This window comes from Cucurbita moschata, unplaced genomic scaffold (genome assembly GCF_002738365.1).
Source record: "Cucurbita moschata cultivar Rifu unplaced genomic scaffold, Cmos_1.0 Cmo_Scf00017, whole genome shotgun sequence".
Classification (NCBI taxonomy): domain Eukaryota; kingdom Viridiplantae; phylum Streptophyta; class Magnoliopsida; order Cucurbitales; family Cucurbitaceae; genus Cucurbita; species Cucurbita moschata.
In genome coordinates this window covers 3251509-3274831 of record NW_019268533.1, presented here as the reverse complement: position 1 = coordinate 3274831, position 23323 = coordinate 3251509, and the positions used below count along the sequence as shown (strand labels likewise).

At 37.5% G+C, this 23323-nt stretch overlaps 3 protein-coding genes and 5 non-coding genes across 8 annotated transcripts in view; 7 read left to right on the top strand and 1 right to left on the bottom strand.

Moving 5' to 3' along the window:
• Positions 1 to 4820, top strand: part of LOC111455590 (RINT1-like protein MAG2) — a 7831-nt gene extending 3011 nt beyond the window's left edge. Inside the window, exons 3-5 of the mRNA XM_023097309.1 lie at positions 1001 to 1104; positions 2104 to 4042; positions 4195 to 4820. Coding sequence (XP_022953077.1) covers positions 1001 to 1104; positions 2104 to 4014 — 2015 coding nt within the window. The 3' untranslated portion in view covers positions 4015 to 4042; positions 4195 to 4820. The remainder of the gene's footprint in view (positions 1 to 1000; positions 1105 to 2103; positions 4043 to 4194) is intronic.
• Positions 4821 to 5504: 684 nt separating this feature from the next.
• On the top strand, positions 5505 to 5578 carry TRNAN-GUU. The gene has a single exon. It is a non-coding gene; the product is annotated as a tRNA-Asn (tRNA).
• Positions 5579 to 5657: 79 nt separating this feature from the next.
• On the top strand, positions 5658 to 5731 carry TRNAN-GUU. The gene has a single exon. It is a non-coding gene; the product is annotated as a tRNA-Asn (tRNA).
• Positions 5732 to 5810: 79 nt separating this feature from the next.
• On the top strand, positions 5811 to 5884 carry TRNAN-GUU. The gene has a single exon. It is a non-coding gene; the product is annotated as a tRNA-Asn (tRNA).
• Positions 5885 to 5963: 79 nt separating this feature from the next.
• Positions 5964 to 6037, top strand: TRNAN-GUU. The gene has a single exon. It is a non-coding gene; the product is annotated as a tRNA-Asn (tRNA).
• A 79-nt stretch (positions 6038 to 6116) lies between these two features.
• Positions 6117 to 6190, top strand: TRNAN-GUU. Its single transcript has one exon. It is a non-coding gene; the product is annotated as a tRNA-Asn (tRNA).
• A 1280-nt stretch (positions 6191 to 7470) lies between these two features.
• LOC111455592 (vacuolar-sorting receptor 3-like) lies at positions 7471 to 16063 on the top strand. Its single transcript, XM_023097312.1, has 12 exons — positions 7471 to 8224; positions 8563 to 9255; positions 9345 to 9433; positions 9584 to 9653; positions 10241 to 10324; positions 10441 to 10517; positions 10638 to 10719; positions 12940 to 13022; positions 13120 to 13186; positions 14506 to 14634; positions 15335 to 15441; positions 15578 to 16063. Exons 1-12 carry the CDS (start codon positions 7915 to 7917, stop codon positions 15674 to 15676), a joined length of 1890 nt encoding a protein of 629 aa, XP_022953080.1. The 5' UTR covers positions 7471 to 7914; the 3' UTR covers positions 15677 to 16063.
• A 2119-nt stretch (positions 16064 to 18182) lies between these two features.
• On the bottom strand, positions 18183 to 21235 carry LOC111455548 (transcription factor bHLH85-like). The gene is made up of 5 exons (XM_023097261.1): positions 20783 to 21235; positions 19414 to 19650; positions 19263 to 19328; positions 18368 to 18433; positions 18183 to 18281 (listed from the first exon to the last, which is right to left on the bottom strand). Exons 1-5 carry the CDS (start codon positions 21233 to 21235, stop codon positions 18183 to 18185), a joined length of 921 nt encoding a protein of 306 aa, XP_022953029.1.
• Between the last annotated feature and the right edge of the window lie 2088 nt (positions 21236 to 23323).

Below are 23323 nucleotides of genomic sequence, written 5' to 3'. Positions count from 1 at the left end.
TTTTTTTTTTTTTTTTTTTTTTTTTTTTTTTTTTTTGGCTAGAAGGAAAAAACTTTTGACTAAACTAACTATAATGCAAATGATTCTCACTGAAAATAGTTTCAAAGACAACAAGACACGAAAGAACAAAGATTTGCATATATATATATATATCTATATATATATATATATATATTTGGATAGGAAACAATTTGATAGGAGAATATTTAAGCTGTAATTGTTGAAAGAGACTAAATTTATACACCAGAAAAGAGCCATGAATAGAGCTGCATCAGGGGTTTCTTGTGGAGAGCTTTCCTTGTCTCGAAAAATCGTGAAGTTCCTTTCATTCGATATTTTTCATAAAACTGCCTGGATGGTTTGATGCCAAAGAGTACCATTTGTTGATTGAATGAGTGATCTGTTAACACCAAATTAAGCCAATCTATAATCTCCAAAGGGTAGACAATGTTCCATCCAAATCCAGATATTTTTTGTGTAGGGGCAGTGAATGTAGATGTGTCTTTGCGACTTTCCAGCTTCCTTACAAAGACAGCACCAATTTGGGGAGATCACAGCCCAAGGGCATCTTCTTTGCAACTGATTTTAAGTTTTGAGGAAAGAATGGTCGAGATCCAACAAAAAGAATTTGTTCTTCTTAGCATAAGGTTCCTTCCAAATGTTCTTGTACTGCTCGATGGAGAGAGCATGATTTCCTTCAGTAAGGTTGTAGACCGACAATTTAAAAGAAAAAGCGCCCCTGCTTTGTCACCAAACCCATTGTGAAGGAATAAGCTCAGTAAGGGATGTGCCCATTCTGAACTTTCATCTTGTTTGAGGTTTCTCTGTAAATTTGGAACTCTAAGAGTTGTTTTCCTTGTCCCAGGCATCATCAATGGTAGAATTCTAACAGTAACAGATTTATTTGTATATTCCTGAATCATCGAAGTACATCTCTAATTTCTCTTTCTCACTTTCATCTACATAGTTCAAAATTTGTTTTATCTTTCAAATCTTTCAGAAACAACAATGAAGCTTGATAGCATGGTAGGAGATATTGAAGATGCTGTATCTTCTGCAATAAACAAAAACTTGAGGAAGTATTCCCCAGCTCAGAGTTCAGAGGTGAGGATTTTCTAACTCTTTGTGTAAAGGTGGTTCCTTTATAATGTGAGGGTAAAATAGAATGCAAAAAGGGAAGGAAACCCCGCTGTTGAATGCTTTCTCAACGCCCTTGCACCACATTAATTTTCTTTTTTTCCAATGAGCAAGTTATAGTTTGATCTCAAACTTCTATTATCAACTATATAACCAAAAAATCGCTCCTTGATTAGGAAAATCATTTTAAACTCATCAAGATTAGTATCTCATTGGTATTCTTTTATCTTAAGTTTTTCAAGGCTATTAATTCTCTGATATTTGTTCAAACTGGATGGCTTTTTGTAGGAGTTTTTTCTACTTTTTTTCCCCTTTTATTGTGCTTTCTTTTTCTATAAATCGTAGGCTGGGCACTTTTGTACTCTTTCTAACTTCGCAATCATTAATGATTAGTGAAAGCTTTGTTTCTTGTTTAAAAGAATATAGGTTGTTTACTTTGATATGCTGGTGTTTCTGTTGTATTTTGTAATTGAACGACAATCTTTTTGGGTTTTGGTACATTGGAGGAGGTTTAGGGGTTAGGTTCTCTTCAAAACTACTGTTTTTAGTGTGCCTATTTTACCAGTAGCTTGGGTCCCCTTAGTAATTTTCTTTCGTTTTGTATTTAGTTGTCCTCATGTTAATTGTGCTTGTTTTTCATGTGGCCTTCTCTTTACCTCTGTTAATACCAATGGAAGCTTGTTTTTTTCGGTCAAAATAAATAATAAGAAAAATTTAGAGTATCAAATTGTTGAATCTAATAGTCAGTCTGAGCATAGCTCAACGGGTTTAGGTTTATACTCTTGACCATGTGGTTAGAAATTTGAATCCCTCAACCCTACATGTTGTCGAACTAAAAAATTATTGAATTTAGTAATAAATAGCATTCATATCAAAGTCATGAAACATAGATTTCCCATTTATCCTCCTGGATTTATATTCTCTTAACATCCTCAAAACTGACCTTTTGATGACATTCTTGTGTAGGATGCGAGGCTGCTCGCTATAAAAACCCTTAAACTTACTGAAGATATCTTAGTATCAGTTTCAAAAACACGACCACAGTGGACACATCTTGTGTCAGCAGTTGACCATAGAGTTGATCGGGCTTTAGCTATTTTAAGACCTCAGGCAATCGCAGACCATCGCTCGCTTCTTGCTTCCCTTGGATGGCCCCCACCTCTCTCCAGTGTAACTGTTGCAGGTGATGCAACAAAATCGACTGAATCCCAAAATCCTCTCTTCACAATGCAAGGAAAGCTCAAACAGCAATACTGTGAAAATTTTCTTGCCCTATGCAGCCTACAAGAGCTTCAAAGACGAAGGAAATCTCGACAGCTTGAGGGTTATAATCGAGAGGTTTCTTTGCAACAACCCCTTTGGGCAATTGAAGAGCTTGTAAATCCTATATCATTAGCAGCTCAAGGTCATTTTTCAAAGTGGGTTGATAAGCCAGAATTTATTTTTGTTCTTACTTATAAGATTACCAGGGATTATATCGACTCTATGGACGAAGTTTTGCAACCTCTTGTCGATGAAGCGAGGCTGGTGGGGTATAGTTGCAGAGAAGAATGGATATCATCAATTGTATCCTCCTTGTCAACTTACTTGGCAAAGGAGATATTCCCAAATTATATTAGCCAACTCAATGAAGATTCCGACACTGGTATTCAATCACAGGCTAGAATAGCATGGCTTCATCTAGTCGACCTGATGATATCGTTTGATAAAAGAATCAAATCACTTGTTGAGCAGTCTGGACTTTTGCTTTCCTTTGATGAAAATGAGAACATGCAAAGAATTTCTTCATTAGCTGTCTTCTGTGATAGACCTGATTGGCTTGATTTATGGGCAGAAATGGAGCTAAGTGATGCACTGGCCAAGCTGCAAACGGAGGTCGATAACGAACGGAACTGGTCTGATAAGATTCCAGCTGCAGCTTTACCTTCTTCCTCTGAGCATTCTAAATCTCCTGCAATTTCCTCCGTCTTTATTAAGCACCTCTCGTCTTTGGTTTATCGCTGTCGATCTCTGCCTACTATCTCATTGAGGTCAAGATTTTTCAAGCTAGCTGGTTCTCCTATCATAGCTAAATTTTTGAGGTGTGTACTAATCAGGTGCCAGGAAGCTGAAGGTTTAACAGCCTTGACAGACGATGATGCACTGATTAAAGTTGCAAAATCGATTAATGCGGCACGATATTTCGAGTCTATCTTAAAAGAATGGCGTGAAGACATGTTTTTCCTCGAGATGGGATCAGTTTCAGATGGTCAACTAGGTGTACTGGATGGCGATGGCGACGGCGACGTTGATGGGCTGTTAGAAAGTCGATCAACTGGTATCATCGACCAAGAGATTAGAAATTTGGAGGAGTTTAGACAGGAATGGGTTGAGAAAATATCGACAGTAATTTTGAGGGGATTTGACGCCGAAAGTCGAGATTACATAAAAAACAAAAAACAATGGAAGGAAAAATGTGAAGATGGTTGGACAGTTTCCAGGCTTTTAGTTGGGGCTTTGGACTATTTGGCTGGGAAAATGTCAACTTTAGAGGAAAATTTGAATGGTATAGACTTCGTTTTTCTCTGGAGAACCTTGGCTGCTGGTGTGGATCGGTTTCTTTTTAATGGCATAATGATGAGCAATGTGCAGTTTAATGATGTTGGAGTGAAGAGATTTGGTGATGATATGGAAGTTTTGTTTGGGATCTTTAGGTCTTGGTGTTTGAGGCCTGAAGGTTTCTTCCCAAAAATAAGTGAGAGCATGAGATTGCTGAAGATGAAGGAAGAACAGCTTAAAAGTAGTTTGGTGGGAGGGCAGGCTTGGATGAAGGAAAATGGGTTGAAACATTTGAGTACCATTGAAGCTGATAGGATTGTGAAGAGTAGGATGTGTTAGAATTGGAATCGGCATCATCGATGCTCAGGTAAGCTCTAGCTTCTCTCGTATTGTCTAGAGCGGGTTTGAAATGGTTAAAATGAGAATGAATGATGATATTTTTCGTCTGTGTAGGGAAAAGAATCGTTTTGTTTCATTATATTGGTTTTTATTAATATTCTAGATATATTCTTAATGCAGGTAGCGTTCGACTGGTTAAGACGTTGGAGCCTCTTGTAGATTGAATCGACATTCCATTCATATCTTCATTAGATCGAGATTTTGACATGTTTTTGTGTTGATATTGATGACTGGTAACTTGGTTTAAGGAAAAAATATGTTGTGATGACACATGCACCTCCATACTTGAGGATAGTACTCGATAGTGTTCTCAACTAAGTTCATGGATCTCACTGACACTTGAACAAGCTTGCACGGCTTGCATTGGTTGCACTTAGAATCACAATCTCCCGGAAATGAGCCCTTCCTCATATGCTTCCTTCCAACCACACCTTTATGGCCTCCATTTCCCTCTCCTTCCTTTTCAAAAATTACAAAAAACGACACGTCAGGTAAGTCAAGCACGTCCTAAATCATGTAGAAGGGAGAACTTACAGGTGCAGGTGATGGAGCAGTCGAGAGAGTTCTCGAGCGGACGAGACAAGAAAAGCTAAGCAATGTGAGAGCGAAAACGAGAGCGAGAGCGGTTTTGATCTTTAGCTCCATGCGTGGCTTGGAGGATATATGATGAATGTCAAACATTTTGTTTGAAGTTTATATGAATTTGTATGGAGAAGAAATGAAATGAGGTTGAAAGGGTCTTAATGTGAAGGGCAGTTATGAAACTTTAGGGTATTGAAAGGTTCAAGGTGTGCCCTTTCACACCTCTCTCACATATATAGGTCAAAATAGAAAGTGGCATCATCCCTCCAAAAAGCACCATCTAAAATTTGGAGCTTTGGTCATGTGAGGACTTTACTTTTTTTATTTTTATTTAATTAATTATAAATAAACCGAATAAACCCAATAACAATATTTTTAAAATTTTCACTTTAGTCCATGTACTTACAATTTTTTATTCATTTTAGTTCCTGTACTTTTAATATTTGACGATTAGGATCCATATCTTTGTACAGTCTTAATTGTAAGAGACATCAATTTATGGCTTTTTTTAGAAATTAGTAAATTTGGGATTTTGTTAAAATTTTAATTATAAGGAGTTAATATTAAAATAACAAAAAAACTAAAATAATTATTTTTTAAAAAATACGAAAGCCCAAATGAATATTTTCAAATTATAAGGATTGAAATAAATATTTATAAATTACGAGGACTTCTTTAATTAAATATATTTTGATATTGTCATAACCTAGTCCATTTATTACTCTATTTTATGAAAATTTATTTTATTTGGTTTATTATTAGTGTATGTTTAAAATGATGCTAAATATGTATCCAAAAAGAAATAGTAAATAAATAATTTTAACTTGTTGTCTGATACTAGACAAATAGCTGGAATAGCTCAGTTGGTTAGAGCGTGTGGCTGTTAACCACAAGGTCGGAGGTTCAAGCCCTCCTTCTAGCGTCATTTTTGAACTTTTTACCAACTAAATTTTTTACATATATAAAATGGATTTTTTATGTACGTAACATATTGACAAATGGCTGGAATAGCTCAGTTGGTTAGAGCGTGTGGCTGTTAACCACAAGGTCGGAGGTTCAAGCCCTCCTTCTAGCGTCATTTTTGAACTTTTTACCAACTAAATTTTTTACATATATAAAATGGATTTTTTATGTACGTAACATATTGACAAATGGCTGGAATAGCTCAGTTGGTTAGAGCGTGTGGCTGTTAACCACAAGGTCGGAGGTTCAAGCCCTCCTTCTAGCGTCATTTTTGAACTTTTTACCAACTAAATTTTTTACATATATAAAATGGATTTTTTATGTACGTAACATATTGACAAATGGCTGGAATAGCTCAGTTGGTTAGAGCGTGTGGCTGTTAACCACAAGGTCGGAGGTTCAAACCCTCCTTCTAGCGTTGTTTTTGAACCTTTACCAGCTTAATCTTTTTTGTGAATAAAAAAACAATTTTTATGTTTGTGATATTTTAACAAATGGCTGGAATAGCTCAGCTGGTTAGAGCGTGTGGCTGTTAACCACAAGGTCGGAGGTTCAAACCCTCCTTCTAGCGCCTTTTTCAATTAAATTTTCTACGGGTAAAGAGCATGTCTTATGCACGTGATATTGCTTTTATGTTTTTCAAATATAATAATTGTATATTGGTTAATTTAAAAATGACCTAAATTTTTTTATACAATTTTTAAATGACAATTATATATGCATTAGGTTAATTTAAATATAATCTAATTTATTTTAATGATAATTATAATTTTCCGTTTTCCTTTTTTTAACTTGTTTGCTATCTTAAATATTTAATTATAAAAATATTCGAATTTTTTTTATGATATATAATTATATGTAAAAATTAATTATTTAAATAATTTTAATGTAATTATTATTAATTTTTATTAAAGATATTAGTGAGTTGGGATGAAACATCTTTTTTTATACAGAATTGAATTGGATTCCATTGGTTTGAATTGTTTTTTCGAAAATTTATTTTTAATAAAAAATAAAATGTCAATTAAACATCTATTTATTTGTTTTCAAATCATTATAGAAAATTTACCACTTAATAAAAAATTACCCCTCCAAATTAGAATTTATTTTTAAGGGTGATTGGTGACCAATAATAAAAATTATTATGAAATTAAATAAAAATATATAATGGTATTTTTTTAAATTAATAATAAATTCAAATTAATTTGATTCCGCCCATCAAATTCATAAAATTTTTATTTATTTAAATTTAATATAATTAATGACTTTTTATGTTCACTATTATTTATATAGGCGACAAATAGTAAATTTTTTTATAAAATTAAATAAAAAATATAATAATATTTTTTAAAATTAAATAATAAATTCAAATTAATTTGATTCGAGAACCAACCAATCAAATTCAAGAAATTTTCATTTATTTAAATTCAATACAAATAAGTTTATAATTGATTAAATAATTTTTTATGTTCACTATTATTTATATACATACATCTATATATATATATATTATATTTTAACCATTTTTTATAATATATATATATATATTTATGTTAACTATATATAATATAGGTGACAAATAGTAAAAATTATTATGAAATTAAATAAAAAGATATAATAAAATTTTTATTTATTTAAATTCAATACAAATAAATTTATAATTGATTAAATAATTTTTTTATGTTAACTATTATATATATATATAAAAGAGTTATTTTAACCATTTTTTTTTCATAACTAAACGTATTTTTTAAAATGAATCTTAAAAAAATTTAACTCAATTTGGTTAAAAAAGAAAAAGAAAAAGAAAAAGAAAAAAGAAAAGAAGAAGAAGAAGAACACATCTAGTCAGTTTCCTCGACAAATGACAGATCTTGAAAATACTGTTCTTTTGGGGGAAAAAACACAGTACAAATTCTCGATTCTTGAAAGATGTTCCATTCCAGGGGTTTCTTCCCTTGATTTTCCAATTCCGGCACTAAGACTTGAAAATCTCTGTTAAAACCGATATTTAAAGCAAGTGGGGGATGATGTCGCGTTACTAAATCCTCTTCTTCAAAGATTTCACATAGATCATGTCTCGTTTTTCTCTTCGCTCATCCAGTTGCGAAGACTGAAACGCGCGCCCTTCTTTCTGGCAACGGCGGCGGCGGATTTCTGTTTATAGCAATTTGATCGATCCGTTTGAAGAATTTTTAGCTTCGTTTTGATTTGATTGAATCTTAGAAGTGGAAGAAGAACCACTTGCGAGAATTGGAACTTCGTTTATTTTATCAATCATCTGAGATTGCGTTAATGGAGATTCGTAAATCGGGTTTGAGTTTGTTTTTAGGGTTTCTTCTTGTGCTGTCTTTGGCGTCTCTGTCTGTGGCCAAATTCGTTGTTGAAAAGAATAGCTTAAGGGTTACATCGCCTGAGGATTTGAAAGGTACCTACGATAGTGCCATTGGAAATTTCGGGATTCCTCAATATGGTGGTAGCATGTCTGGAACTGTGGTGTTTCCTAAGGATAATCAAAAGGGTTGCAAAGAGTTCAGCGACGCCGGGATTTCATTCCAGTCCAAACCAGGAGCTCTCCCTACGTTCGTTTTGGTTGATCGGGGAGGTAAATTTTGCTTTCAATTATGATCTTTGTTCTTGGAAATTCATTGGCTGGTCCGTTTGAGGCTGAATTTGCTTCCATGTAGCTAATTGGAGAAATAATTTTCTCTTTATCAAGAACTGTTGTGCATGTTTATCTAAGTACTGATTGAGTTGTTACAGTAATGAAATCATTTGCTTGAGTTATCAAGAAGTGTTGTTCGTTCATGTAGAGAAATTGTTGATCCCTGATGTCAAATTTGATGAACTTCGCCATATGGTTTATATTGCTCTGTATTCTGCCTTCATGATGAACAATTTTGTTTGGAGTATTGATCTTTTTCTCTTTATGTTGGCTCCCAGATTGTTTTTTTGCCTTGAAGGTCTGGAATGCGCAGAAAGCTGGTGCTTCTGCAGTTCTTGTTGCAGACAACATTGAGGAAAGGTTAATAACCATGGATTCCCCTGAAGAGGACGGTTCAACGGCGAAATACATCGAAAACATAACAATACCATCTGCACTGATTGAAAGAAGTTTTGGTGAAAAACTGAAAAAAGGGATTAGTTCTGGAGAAATGGTGAGTGTGAGTCTCGATTGGAGAGAAGCTGTACCGCACCCGGATGACCGTGTGGAATACGAGTTATGGACTAACAGTAACGATGAATGTGGTGTTAAGTGTGACATGCTGATGGAATTCTTGAAGGATTTTAAAGGTGCAGCTCAGTTACTTGAAAAGGGCGGCTACTCGCAATTCACACCACATTATATAACTTGGTATTGCCCACAGGCATTCATTCTAAGCAAGCAGTGCAAGTCTCAATGTATCAATCATGGGAGGTACTGTGCTCCTGATCCTGAACAGGATTTCAGTTCTGGCTATGATGGGAAAGACGTGGTGATTGAAAACTTGAGGCAGCTATGTGTTTTCAAAGTGGCGAACGAGACTGGAAAGCCTTGGCTTTGGTGGGACTATGTGACAGATTTTCAGATTAGATGTCCGATGAAGGATAAAAAGTACAACAAGGAATGTGCCGATGGCGTTATTAAGTCTCTTGGTATGCTGGTTATTGATGCATATTATATTGTCGAGGATACTCGTTCAATACCGTACTGTTTTTTTAAATTTGTTTCGACTTTTGTGTAGAGCTTGATGGTAAAAAGATAGAGACGTGCATGGGGGATCCAAATGCTGATGTTGTAAATCCAGTTCTGAAAGAAGAGCAAGACGCCCAAGTCCGTGTTTCCTATCGACATCCCCTTCCTTGCTCTCCAGCTGATAAATTTTTAATGATATCAATTATATTCTTCATTGAAAACACAAGAAGATTCTTATATTTATTTCCCATCTATCCAGTCTTGCCTGATTCAAATTTTTTTTAGCAGGTAGGGAAAGGAACCAGAGGGGATGTTACCATATTGCCTACCCTTGTTGTCAATAATCGACAATATCGAGGTCTGTTCTGCTCATTTTCTGTAACAACCCAAGCCCACTGCTAGTAGATATTGTCCTCTTTGGACTTTCCCTTCTGGGCTTCCCCTCAAGGTTTTAAAATACGTCTATTAGGGAGAGGTTTCCATATCCTTATAAAGAATGCTCCGTTCCCCTTTCCAACCAATGTGGGATCTCACAATTCACCCCCCTTGGAGGCCCAACGTCCTTGCTAGCACATTGCTCGGTGTCTGGCTCTGATACCATTTGTAACATCCCAAACCCAGCGCTAGTAGGTATTGTCCTCTTTGGACTAGTTTCGGGTTTGGTTACAAATGGTATCAGAGCCAAATATCGAGTGGTGTGCCAACTAGGATGTTGGGCTCTCAGGGGGTGGATTGTGAGATCCCACATCGGTTGGAGAGGGGAACGAAACATTCTTTATAAGGGTGTGAAAACTTCTCCCTAGAAGACGCATTTTAAAAACCTCGAGGGGAAGCTCGAAAGGGAAAGCACAAAGAGGACAACATCTATTAGTTGTGGGTTTGGTACGTTACATTATATGTGTCCGTTGTTCTGGACATTTCCTTTTTTGACCCAAGTGCTTGCAGGCAAATTGGAGAAAGGTGCAGTTCTGAAGGCCATATGTTCAGGATTCGAGGAAACAACTGAACCTGCCATTTGTTTGAGTAGTGGTATGTCGTTATGGTTTCTCAACTGTTTATTCATTCTCACTTCGATTGTTATTTGCTCATCTACTTTCCTTCGATTGATTTAACTTTAATTTGATTTTGGTGACTGATCATGATAGATGTAGAGACCAATGAATGCTTAGATAACAATGGTGGTTGCTGGCAGGATAAAGCAGCCAATCTAACAGCCTGCAGGGTAAGAATCAAGATTATATGGCAAACCAGGTGTCGAGTTTTAGTAAATTAAACCAAGGGTAGATTACCTCAGAAGACTATTACTGTGTTATTTTTTATTGACAAGTTTTGATTTATATAGGATACTTTTCGTGGGAGGGTATGCGAATGCCCACTCGTTGATGGTGTGCAGTTCAAAGGAGATGGTTACACCACTTGTGCAGGTACTAGTTATTCATTTTCTTGCCTATGGAGATGCATTAATAGATTATAGATGTTGACTAAATTGTTATCAAATATCAGTAATATTGTGAGATCCCACATCGGTTGGAGAGGGGAACAAAGGATTCCTCATGAGGGTGTGGAAACCTCTTCCTAGTAGATATGTTTTAAAACCGTGAGGTTGATGGTGATGTGTAACGGGCCAAAGCGGACAATATTTGCTAGCGGTAGGCTTGGGTTATTACAAATGGTATCAGAACTAGACATTGAGCGGTGTGTCAGCAAGGATGATGGGCTCCCAAGGGGGGTGGATTGTGAGACACCACATCGGTTGGAGAGGGGAACAAAGCATTTTTCATAAGGGTGTGTAGTAGACGCGTTTTAAAATCGTGAGGATGATGACAATACGTAACGGGTCAAAGCGAACAATAGTTACTAGTGGGCTGGGGCTATTACAAATGGTATCAGAGCCAAACATTGAGCAGTGTGTTAGCAAGGACGCGGGTCCCGAAGGGGGGTGAATTGTGAGATCTCACATCAGTTGGCGAGGGGAACGAAGCATTTCTCATAAGGTTATGGAAAACTCTCCCTAGTAGATGCGTTTTAGCATTCCTCATAAGGGTGTAGAAAACTCTCTCTAGTAGACACGTTTTAAAACCGTGAGACTGACGGCGTTATGTAAGAGGCCAAAGCGGACAATATCGTGGGCTTGGGCTATTACAAATATTTACCGTAAAATTTTAAAAGCTTCCCCCAAGGGCCAGAGGTTGACAAACCCTTCCCTCAAAGAACTACATAAGGGCCTGCTAACCAGAGTGTTTGACGATTAGGCTCTTATATCCCTCTGCTAAACCCATAAACAACTACATCTTTTAGTAGCATTTGGCATCAGGAAGGTCATTGAATTATTGTAATATGAACCTGGAGAATATTTCGTGGTTATCTGAAACGGTCTCGAAAGGGTTTTCCATTATTTGGAACAAAGAATCCTATAAACATGTTTGGATAATTATTTTTAGAAGCTCTCTTTTTTGTTATCTCGAATTTCCTTTTAGGCGTCACCCTCTCTTCATTGAACTCATACCTTCCCGCCCATATAAAGCCTGTATCTGATTGCTAGCCACTTGCATCTTCACGAGTATCATCGAACACTTCGAAATTCAACCAGTTCAAAAGTATCAAAATGAGCCTTAGAGAAACTAGCTCTTAGAGATTGTTGTGTTTGGTCTATTGATCTTTATGGTGTTTTCACTTGTAAATTGCTGTATGGTCATCTGGTTTCTTGGCCCTCCTCATTTTCTCCTTTCTTCTGTACATTTTGGAAGTTGAAAGATTGTAATAACCCAAACCCACTGCTATCAGATATTCTCCTCTTTGGGCTTTCTCTTTCAGGCTTCCCCTCCAGGTTTTTAGAACGTGTCTGCTAGGGAGAGATTTCTACGCCCTTATAAAGAATGCTTTGTTCTCCTCTCCATTTGATGTAGGATCTCACAATTCACCTCCCCTTTGGGGCCCAATGTCCTCACTAGCGCTCATTCTCCTCTCCGATCGATGTGGGATCTCACCATCCACCCCCCTTCGGGGCCCAGCGAGGATGTTGGCACTCGTTCCTCTCTCCAATCGATGTGAGTTTTCTCAATCCACCCCCTTTGAGGCCTAGCGTCCTCGTTGGCACACCACCCGGTGTTCACCCCCCTTCCGGGCTCAACATTCTCGTTGGCACACCGCCTGGTGTCTGGCTCTAATACCATTTGTAACAACTCAAACCCACCGCTAGCAGATATTGTTCTCTTTGTGCTTTCCCTTTCGGGCTTCCCTAAGGTTTTTAAAACGCGGCTACTAGAGAGAGGTTTCCACACCCTATGCTTCGCTCCCCTCTCCAACCGATGTGAGATGTCACAAAGATCGAGGCCACAAGCAATTCAATATTTTTTCTGGCCGGTTGCTTTTGGAAGATTAACACCTTAAACTTTATAAAGAGAGCATCGACTTTTATCCTTGGCCCCATTTGGTGTTTCATTTGTAAATGTGATTCTGATGACTCAAACCATTCGTGAAGACCGTACGTTTCCTCTCAAAACAAAGACTCCAAACAACAATCCTAACAACATCAAGCCCAAGAATTTCATTTTCATTTGAGAAGGCACCTTGAAAAGTTCCGTTTCAGATAGAGCTATTTTGCAGCTGTACTAAATAAAAATATTAATAATTTTTGCTTTCAGCGAGCGGGCCTGCAAGGTGCAAAATTAATAATGGAGGATGTTGGCACGAGACCCGGGATGGACATACATTCTCTGCTTGTACGGTTAGTCATCTTCACGTTTCTCTCTAAACTGCCTCAGCCTTTTCCTTTAATAGTCGATTCGGGGTTTTAGATTATAACACTTACCATTTTTATGCAGGATGATGGCAATGTGAAATGCTCGTGTCCTCCAGGGTTTAAAGGTGATGGTGTCAAAAGCTGTGAAGGTATGAACACTGAAATTCTACGCGCTATTTGGTTTTATACACATTTAGTTTTAAAATGATGGGGAAATGAAATATATACAAGAGCTCAAGTGTTTGCTATTCTGAATCAAGAACCCCTATGAATGCATGTTTTATGAAAACTAAAGTTTTTGTGGAGTTTGATAATGTTCATTGAATTATATGAGAGAAGTTTTGCTATTCATAAATCAATCATCAAAAGAAATATCCAAACCGTAATATAACCCTGAAAATTCGCAACATATAAGTTAGTATCTCATCTCATTCGAATGTGACGTGAGTTCATTCTTGTACCCCTCCTCTACTCGGACGTCACACAAAACGGACAAATTTTGTTGGGTTGGGAAGAGGTGGACATCTTCCCTCCCCTTCCTTTGGGTTTTGAATGAAGCTTTTTCTTTGAAAAACTTCATTATCAAGGAACATTAGACCAGTTGATCTGTAGAGATAGTCTCATTCTTGCAAGCATGTCGAGATAAGTAAGTGACATGACTAGGTCGCTAGGGATGTAGGGGAAAGCCAGAACTGCTCTTGGGTTGGGGAATTACAAATAGTATTTGAATTGAATCTCTCCGGGGGAAAGCCAGAACTGCTCTTGGGTTGGGGAATTACAAATAGTATTCGAATTGAATCTCTCCTATTACGACGTGGTTTTGGGACAAACCAAGGTGGAAGTTGGTGGGCATAGGATGTCCAAGTGGAGGAAGGGTACATGAATGAACCGACACAACATCTGAATGAGAGGTTTAAAAGAATATATAGTTACTACCTATATTAACAATGTGCACTTTTCTTTTCGATGGATCAATTATAGGATCACCAAAATTAAGCGTGTTTGACCTAGAACAATTCTGTGTTGAGTGACTTCTTGGGAATTTTTTTAGGAAGTGTGTGAGTGAGGACAAACCGTACTGAAAGGACCCATATTAGTATACCGAGATAATCTTCACCCTCACAAGCAACTCAAGATAGATAGGTGGCTAGGCTAGGTCGCATGGAACGCAGGAAAATGTTGGAAACCTCCCTCCACACATTCGAAATACTTCTAAAAGTGTTTTTTTTTTTTTTCTTCGTTTAAAAACAAGCAAGGCGTATCTCCACAATCTTTAACACACAGCACAAACTAAATTGAACCCAACACCATAACCGGACATGTTTTTTTGCACTCTTTCCACTGTTATAACATTATTTTAGTTTAACGAATGAAAATATTATCAAATTTACACGAACGACAACTCTTCTGGTACTGGTCATTAAGGTTGTTTTTATAATTTGTTCTTGCTTGATTTTGTGACGTACAGATATCGACGAGTGCAAAGAGAAGAAAGCCTGTCAGTGCCCTGAATGTAGCTGCAAAAATACCTGGGGCAGCTACGACTGCAGCTGCAGTGGTGATCTTTTGTATATGAGATCCCATGATACTTGTATAAGTAAGCAACAACATCTTCACACGTTTTTTTTTCGTTTTTCTTTATGTTTTCAATAGAAAAATAATTAAAGAACAATCTTATTGATGAGATTAAATGTACGTAATGATGGATAAAACCCAAAAGACTAGTGTGAGATCCCACATTGGTTGGAGAGGGGAACATAGCATTCTTTATAAGGGTGTGGAAATCTCTCCCTAGCAGACATGTTTTAGAAACCTTGAAGGGAAGTCCGAAAGGAAAAGCCCAAAGAAGACAATATCTGCTAGTGGTGGACTTGGGCTATTACAAATGGTATCAGAGCCAGACATCGAACGAGTATCAGTGAGAACATTGGCTCCCCAAGGGGGGTGGATTGTGAGATCCCATGTTAGTTGGAGAGGGGAATGAAGCATTAAAAACCTCTTCCTAGTAGATGCGTTTTAAAAACCTTGAGGGAAAGCTCGAAAGGTAAAGTTTGTTAGCGGTGGGCATGGTGGGCTTGAGCTATTACAACTAACTTGCACAGTATTAAGCCACAGAGCATGCCACTTGTTCTTCAACCTAAGACACCCAAAACGCATCCGTGTAATGAAGTTATAATTCCTGCTGGGAAAGGGAACTTTAAAGGTCCCAAAAGATACCAAATTGGATCAAGGGATTGGAGGGGGTTGGTGGCTGTTTGGGGGCTGTTCTTCACTAACGTTCCATCTCCATTTTGTAGGTAAAGCGTCGAGTGGACGATCGGCCTGGACTGCTGTTTGGGTTATCTTGATAGGCCTGGCTATGGCTGCTGGTGGAGCATACCTAGTATATAAATACAGATTAAGGGTAAGCTTAAAAAAGACGATTCTTTCTCTACTGCTTACTGACGAATGATTGATAGACACGGATTGCCGGGTCTTCCCGTTTGTTCTCCTTGTCATACATGGATTGATAATCCTTGGGATGTTCTGTTTCTTTGCAGTCATACATGGATTCAGAAATCCGAGCTATTATGGCTCAGTACATGCCTCTCGACAGCCAAGCCGAAGTTCCGAACCATGTCAATGAGAATCGTGCATAAGAAGGAAGACGATACAGTAGGAATCTGTCGACGGTTGCACACAGCAGAGTGTGGAGCGGTCTGTCATATGTCGAACACACACTCGTAGTGCAGTGATGGGTTTTGAGGGTAGATCTTTACATTCTTGTAATATATGACACTAAAACGTCAAAGGGTTTTGAATTTGACAGACTATATAGCATGCTGAGGAGTCCTCCAGATTCTTATTTGGGCAGTTGCAGAGGACTCGTGTGATTGACTTGTGCCTTTGAATGGGCTATAAGCTAAGCATGGTGGGGAGGTTAAATATGGTTATGTAACTTTATCAGACTGTTATTTGTAGCATTATAATGTCAAATGTTTTATCTTTTTCAAAGTATTACGCTCGGGTAAGGAGATTATTCAAAACGAGTGTCTAAATCAATTCACTAATGAAATTTGCGTCTTAATTATTGTCTTTTTTTGGGCTTTCCCTTTCGAGTTTCCCCTTACGGTTTTTAAAACGCCTTTGTTAGGGGAGATTTCCACACTCTTATAAAGAATGCTTCGTTCTCATTTCTGACTGATGTGAGATCTCACAATCTACCTCCTTTAAGGATCTAACATCCTCGTTGGCACTCATTATCCTCTCCAACCGATGTGGGTTTTCACAATCCACTCCCTTTTGAAGTCTAACGTCCTTGCTGGCACACTGTCTGGTATCCACCCCTTTTGGGGCTAAATGTCCTCGATGGCACACCGCCAAGTGTCTACCCTCCCTTGGAGCTCAGTGTCTGGCTTTGATATCATTTCTGGATTTGTGCATGTCATCCTTGCATAGGGGTCTTGCTAATCTTTTTTGTACCGATGTCCCCTATCTAATGAAAGCAGTGGGCTTAGACCGTTAAGTTAGGTCATTATTAATAGGTCAATTAGTCTATCAATATCAGCTACAAAAATAATTTAAGTTGGTATTCGACACTAATAGTGTTTTTCTTTTTTTTTTTTTAAAGTTTTTTGAGTTATAAGTTTGATTCTTCTATTTTTTATTTAAGATATAATTATCTTTAGAAAAAAAAAATAGCCACGATCTTAAATGATTTAAGTAAAGAATAATAATAATAATAATAATAATAAAAAGAGCCAAGAAAAATAGAAAAAAAAAAAGTCAAAATGTTTTAATTTGAAATATGTGAATAAAAAGAGGGTTTATTCGAATAATCCATCTTCATTGGACTAAAGAGTTGACATAAAATTTAAATAATATAAAAATTCATGAAATATTTTGAAATATTTGACATTTCCAAATATCAACTTAGTTTAAATTTATATATAATAAAAAGTCAACCAATTAAGAAAATTAGAAAGAGAATATTCAAAAGAATAAAGTTCTTAAAATTTGACATTATTGCATTTCAAATCATATAATATGCTTAGCTCAATGTTGACTTTTATTTATTTATTTATAATATATGTGATTAAATCTACTCTAAGTTCGTAATTAGTGTGTCCTACTCTATTTTCACTCGAATGAATTAGCTAAATATAAATTGATAACTTTTGTTGGCACGTGAATTAGTTGGTCATTGGCCCATTTGTGTATCGAGCTTAGAGTAGGTTCGAAAATGATTTTATTTTTACTTTGGCTTATCCATAACATTCTATTTCTTCCCTGTATTTAAATTCGAGACATAAAAGTTGATCCGAGTTATTAGGATAGCTAATTTTATCTTATGGTTTTACCAGAGATGTCAATCAGGCTAAGTCGAGACAGAGAAACTTTTCCTTGTCCCCTTCTGTGAGATCTCACATCAGTTAGAGAGGGAAGTGAAACATTTCTTATAAGAGTCTGAAAACCTCTCCGTAGTAGACACGTTTTAAAAATTGTGAGGCTGACAGCGATACGTAACGTATCAAAGCGAACAATATCTGTTAGCGGTAGGCTTGAGCTGTTACACCTCACCACCAAAATTTAGGCAAGTTCTACCCGAACAAAAAAAAGGATGCTACGAGTGCACTTAACCCTAACGTGCTTGTTACTTAGACAGCGTCTCGACATTGTCCGGATTATTTATACCTAGATTTTGAGCTATTTTTTAAGAGAAAAAATAGCTTGATAGCTGATTTTTCTTGTCGTGGATTAATGTTGCCATAAATTTTTATGGTTGATTTGGTTGAATGGATTTCATTACTGAATTTCCCAAAGTTTTCCTTTCTCGAGCTCAATGGAACATAATATGAACTCGTAGTTATAAAAAATGTTGAAGAAAAAATAAGCTCAAAATTAAGAACCGATCAACTTGTTCATGGAGATCATCAAAGAATGAACAACTTTAAATTACCAAGTCTCCATCACTTTCTTTTATGTACAGTTTAATCTCGAAGTTTTCGAGTCGAATCGAGCTCGCTCTGTGAAACTCATTGATCCATTGTTCATGACAAACTTAAAGAAAAGAATCGATCGAAAAGTCTTATTATCATAGGTAAAAATAAAATAAAACACATTAATCCCCACAAAGATGAACACTTCCCCATCTTCTTTGTTTGTTCATAACACTTTCGGTGTGTTCGGGGTCGGATTCAGCCCGATATCCATTCCATTGTAAGCGATCGGAGCGTACATCCATAAATCATCCGAGCTTAATAGCTGCAATAATAATTTATAATGAAGATGTCAATAAAGAACAAAAAAAAAATCTAAACTTTCTTGCTTTTGTTTTGTTTGTAAATGACCTTGATTTGAAGCTGTAGAAACTTCACATATTGAACAGCTTCCTCGAGCATTGTGCTGATATCAACCTACATATCCCATAACAGACAAAGAATATAATTTAAAACATGTTTTTTGAACACCAAAACAAAACTTGACTTGCGTGTAGCTTTTTTAGACTTTCTGTCAAAGTTTTTAAAATGCATCGGTTTGGGAACAGTTTCCACACCCTTATAAAAAAAAATGTTCCGTTCTTCTCCCCATCCAATGTGGGATCTCACAATCCACTCTCCTTTTGGACCCAGCGTTTTCGGTAGCACTCGTTCTCTTCTCTAATGATGTGGGACCCCCAATCCATCCCCTTCGGGGCTCAGCCTCTTCACTACCATATCGCCTGATGTCTGGATCTAATACTTTGTAACGGCTCAAACTCACCTTTAGCAGATATTGTCCTCTTTCGGCTTTCCCTTTCGGGCTTCCCCTAAAGGTTTTTAAAACTCGTCTGCTAGAGAGAGGTTTCCACACGCTTATAAAGAATGTTTCAATCTCCTCCCCAATCGATGTGAGATCTCACAATCCACCCCTTTTGGGGCCTAGCGTTCTCGCTAGCATTCGTTCCCTTCTCTAATCGATGTGGGACCCTCAATCCACCCCCTTCGGGGCTCAGCCTCCTCGCTACCACATCGCCCGATGTCTGGCTATGATACTATTTGTAACAACCCAAGCCCATCGTTAGCAAATATTGTCCTCTTTGGACTTTCCCTTTCGGGCTTCCCCTCAAAATTTTTAAAACGCATCTGCTAGGGAGAGGTTTCCACACCCTTATGAATAATGCTTTGTTCTCTTCCCTAACCGATATGAAATCTCACAAAACATCAACGTTTTTCTTTGTATTTTTTAAGGTACTTTTCATATTACCTTTGTTCCATTTGGGACAAGAGTCTGTAAGATTTTCAACCTCTCATTGATTCTTTCTCTTCTTTTCTGTAACAAAACAATATTACAAATTAATGTACTTTTCATTTCCAATGGATGTTTTTATTTCTTAAGGTTTTTTCCTTTGTCTTACCCTTGCATAGAGGCTCTGTGGATCAGTAGCTGAGCCTCTGCTGGCTCGGGATTTGGTCGGCCCGTTCGGACTCGGTCCCGAGTTATTAACTCCTCCGTTTAGCTCGAGAGAGGCGTTGGATTCGTCTTCGGAGCAATAGCTGCTTGTGCTTTGCCTGTTATGGGCAGCATTATTGCCATCTTCTTCAGTGATAAGCTTCTGAGTTTTCTTTGACTTCTCATTCCTCCTCTTCTGTAACTAAAGTTCAAGTAGAGTAATGAATCAGCCCAGAAGTTCTCCTTGAATCAAATATAACTATGATGCCAAAAACTACAACAAATCTGAATTCAAGACCTCCTAAACTATTATAAAAGAATGTATATACTTGAACTCACTAAAAACGGGACGGAATTTGTGAGATACCACATCGATTGGAGAGGAGAACGAAACATTTTTTATAAGGGTGTGGATACCTTTCCCTAACATACGCGTTTTAAATACCCTGAGGGGAAGCCCGAAATGGAAAGTCTAAGGAGGACAAATGGTATCAGAGCTAGACACCGGGCCATTTGCCAGCAAGGCTGAGCCCTGAAGGGGGTGGACATCGGGCAATGTGCCAATGTGCCAGCGAGAAGGCTAAGCCCTGAAGAGGGTGGACACGAGGTGGTGTGCCAACAAGGACATTGGGCCTTGGGGATGAATTGGGGGGTCCCACATCGATTGAAGAAGGGAACGAGTGCCAGAAAGGATGTTAGGCCTTGAAGGGGGTGAATTGTGAGATCCCATATCGGTAGGAGAGGAGAACGAAACATGAGGCTGAGCCCTGAAGGGGAGTGGACACACGGTGGTGTGCCAGTAAGGACGTTGAACCCTAAAGGTGGTGGATTGGGAGTCCCACATCGATTGAAGAAAGGAACGAGTGCCAGCGAGAACGCTGAACCCAGAAAGGGGTGAATTGTGAGATCCCACATCGGTTGAAGAGGAGAACGAAGCATTCTTTAGGGTGTGGAAACCTCTCACTAACGGACAGTTTTAAACCCCTTGAGGGGAAGCCCAAGAGAAAAAGTCAAAAGACGACAATATCCACTAGCAGTGAGCTTGAGATGTTACAAATGGTATCAGAACTAGACACCAAGCGATGTGCCAGCGAAGAGGCTGAGTCCTAAAGGGGGATCCACAAGGGGGTGTGCATGCTAGGACGCTGGACCGACATTGATTGGAGAAGGAAACAAGTACCAACGAGGACGCTGAGCCCCGAATAGGGGTGAATTGTGAGATCCCACATCGAGTAGAGAGGAGAACGAAACATACCAATTATGAGGCCAACACATAATTTATACTCATAAACTTTCAATTTCATCAAATTAGGAATCAAATACAAAATACTTACATCCCCAAATCCCCTTGATCTTTTCTTGCAATTGATATCACGTGGGTTACCGCCCTCTTCTCCCACAACAGCTTCTATATTCATGGAGTCCTCATGATCTTCAAGCTGGAATCCGCCATTGTTATTCCCAAGCTCTCCCAAGCTAAAATCATGATTATCCATTGGATTGCAATAATAATAATTATCATTATTTTCAGAACCAGAGAACAACAATTGGCTGCAATAACTTCCACCACTGAACTCACTACTCTCTTGTGAAACCCTATAAAAGCTTGAACAAGAAGCTGGTTCACAAGGAGGTTGATGAAGATCATGAAGGTTAGCCATGAAAGGGTCGGGCGGTGCGAAGAGCTGAGCCACGAACGTCGCTTCTTCTTCATCGGCCGTGAAGGCTCCATTGAGAGAGCTCCATTGATCATCTCCCTCTGCAGTGGGGGCTGTGAGATGAGCCATTTATGAAGGAGATGGGGCTGTGTTGGTTTGGATGTGAGGGATATATATATTTATAGGGAGTTTTTGTGTGATGGAGTTGACTTTGGATGGTTTAAGAAATTGAGAGATTTCCCAATTATTACTTTGTTGAAAAGGTCTAATCTTTTCGGTTACCGAGATAGGCATTTGTTTGCTCGAACTATATATTTAAAGAGACGGCAAGCTAAACGAGCAAGTCGTTCAAGTTTATAAAGTCGAAAGTTTGAAAAAATCATTAGGTTTTTCCGTGACTAACTTAGTATACTTCTAGTAGTAGCTATTGTGTTTTGGTTGTAGCTGTTAGTGCCGTGTTTGACCTCACTGTCGTTCGTTTTTTTTTCTTAGCAGGTAAAGTTAGCTAGTCTATTAGTACACAACACTACTCAATCGGGTGGGGGAAAAACTAAAAACAAAAACGTAGTAGATGAGCAGCAAGTACCAAGAAAACGTTATAGCGTCGCAGAGGGAGATTCTCTTGCTCCACTCCTTAACTATATATAGTGCAAAATCGAGTGGAAAATTACACCTCAAAATCAAGGGTGAAAAACGAGACTTTTGAAAGGTCCTATTGATTGACCCACTAAAGCCATGAAAGTGACTTTTGTTATTAGAAAAATGACCTTTGAGACCCAAACGTGCATTGATCGAAGAGCTGCTAACAAAAGAGTAAAGACATGATGAATAAGAAAATAGTTGTAGACAGTTGGAAAGACTCGAGACCTAAGATCGATTTTCGTAAACATATGAAAACTCGAATTAGATCTGGGCTCTTTTATCTAATTTGGGAAGCTGCTTTCGTTGATGACCCGACCAGTTTAATAACCATTTAATTTTTAGTTCTTTATTTATTGTCTATACGTGAGACATCTAAACAATTTTTATCAATTGGTTGTCTTCGTGTCTCCCTATTTGTTCCCTCGGGATTACGAAGTCACAGTTTCGTCTCCATGCAAGTGTGAAAGGAAGATCGTTATAGGAAGAAAACTATCTCACTAAGTCAGAAGTCTTAAATTTCTTCTTCGTCAAAGTTCATCGATTTTTGTTGCATCTGTGCAGATTCGGGTTAGTAAATAATTAGTAACTCTGACCTAGGTCAACTAGGTAAGTGGCTGTACTATTAGCATGGTTGGATGAATTGAATGATATATGAACTACACGTGTTTTCTACGCCCTTCATGTATCGTATTTTATGACTGTTATGACATGAGTTATGTTATGTAATGTTATGGCTTATGTTATGTTATGCCATGTCCGAAATGTATTCCTGAAAAATGTTTATGAAAGAACAAATGTATGATCTGTATTTTATATGTATTGAAGTTTCGTGGACCTCATGCATTCTTTGTGTATCATATACTTCGGGATACTTTTCCATTATGATTAGTACGGACACGTACCTTACGACATTAATGTTCGCCATGATATTATGATTCAATATTGTGTATACCATAATACTATGCGAGCTTCTTTCCCTCGGTGGTTCCGACTATGTGAGTATACGATAGCTAAAAGGCAGGTCCAGGGGTACATAAACGCCCATTTAGTGGGTCTATGTGTGTGTATATGGGTCAGAAGTACTACACATACAATTTTACCTCAGACATAAAAGTAGAGCTCAAGCCACATATTACTTTTATTTTTCAAACAAAGTAAAGATAAGGCGCTCTTGTTCGGTTGACGATTTTACAGTGACGACTATGAGATTAAAGGTAGGGTCGTCGCATCGTCGCATGCATTTAAATTAGTATAAAAATAAATAAATAAATAAGTTCTTGATAGCCCCAACTTAGGTGAAGAAAAATTAATTAAAAAAATAAATAAATTAGGTGAACCAAAAAGTCTTACAACCAAATAAACTAATATATTTTAGTTAGATGGAATTATTTTATAATGACTGTTTTTTTTTTTAATATAATTAATTACAATTACTTTTTCCTTATCTGTTTTAGATGTTTTACGGTTTTGTCCTTTTTCTACAATTCTCTTTTAATACATTTTTTATAGAACACGACATTCCGACATAGAATCCCTCGTGTGTCTTGTCTGTCCCCTTGAAATTTCAAAGGAATG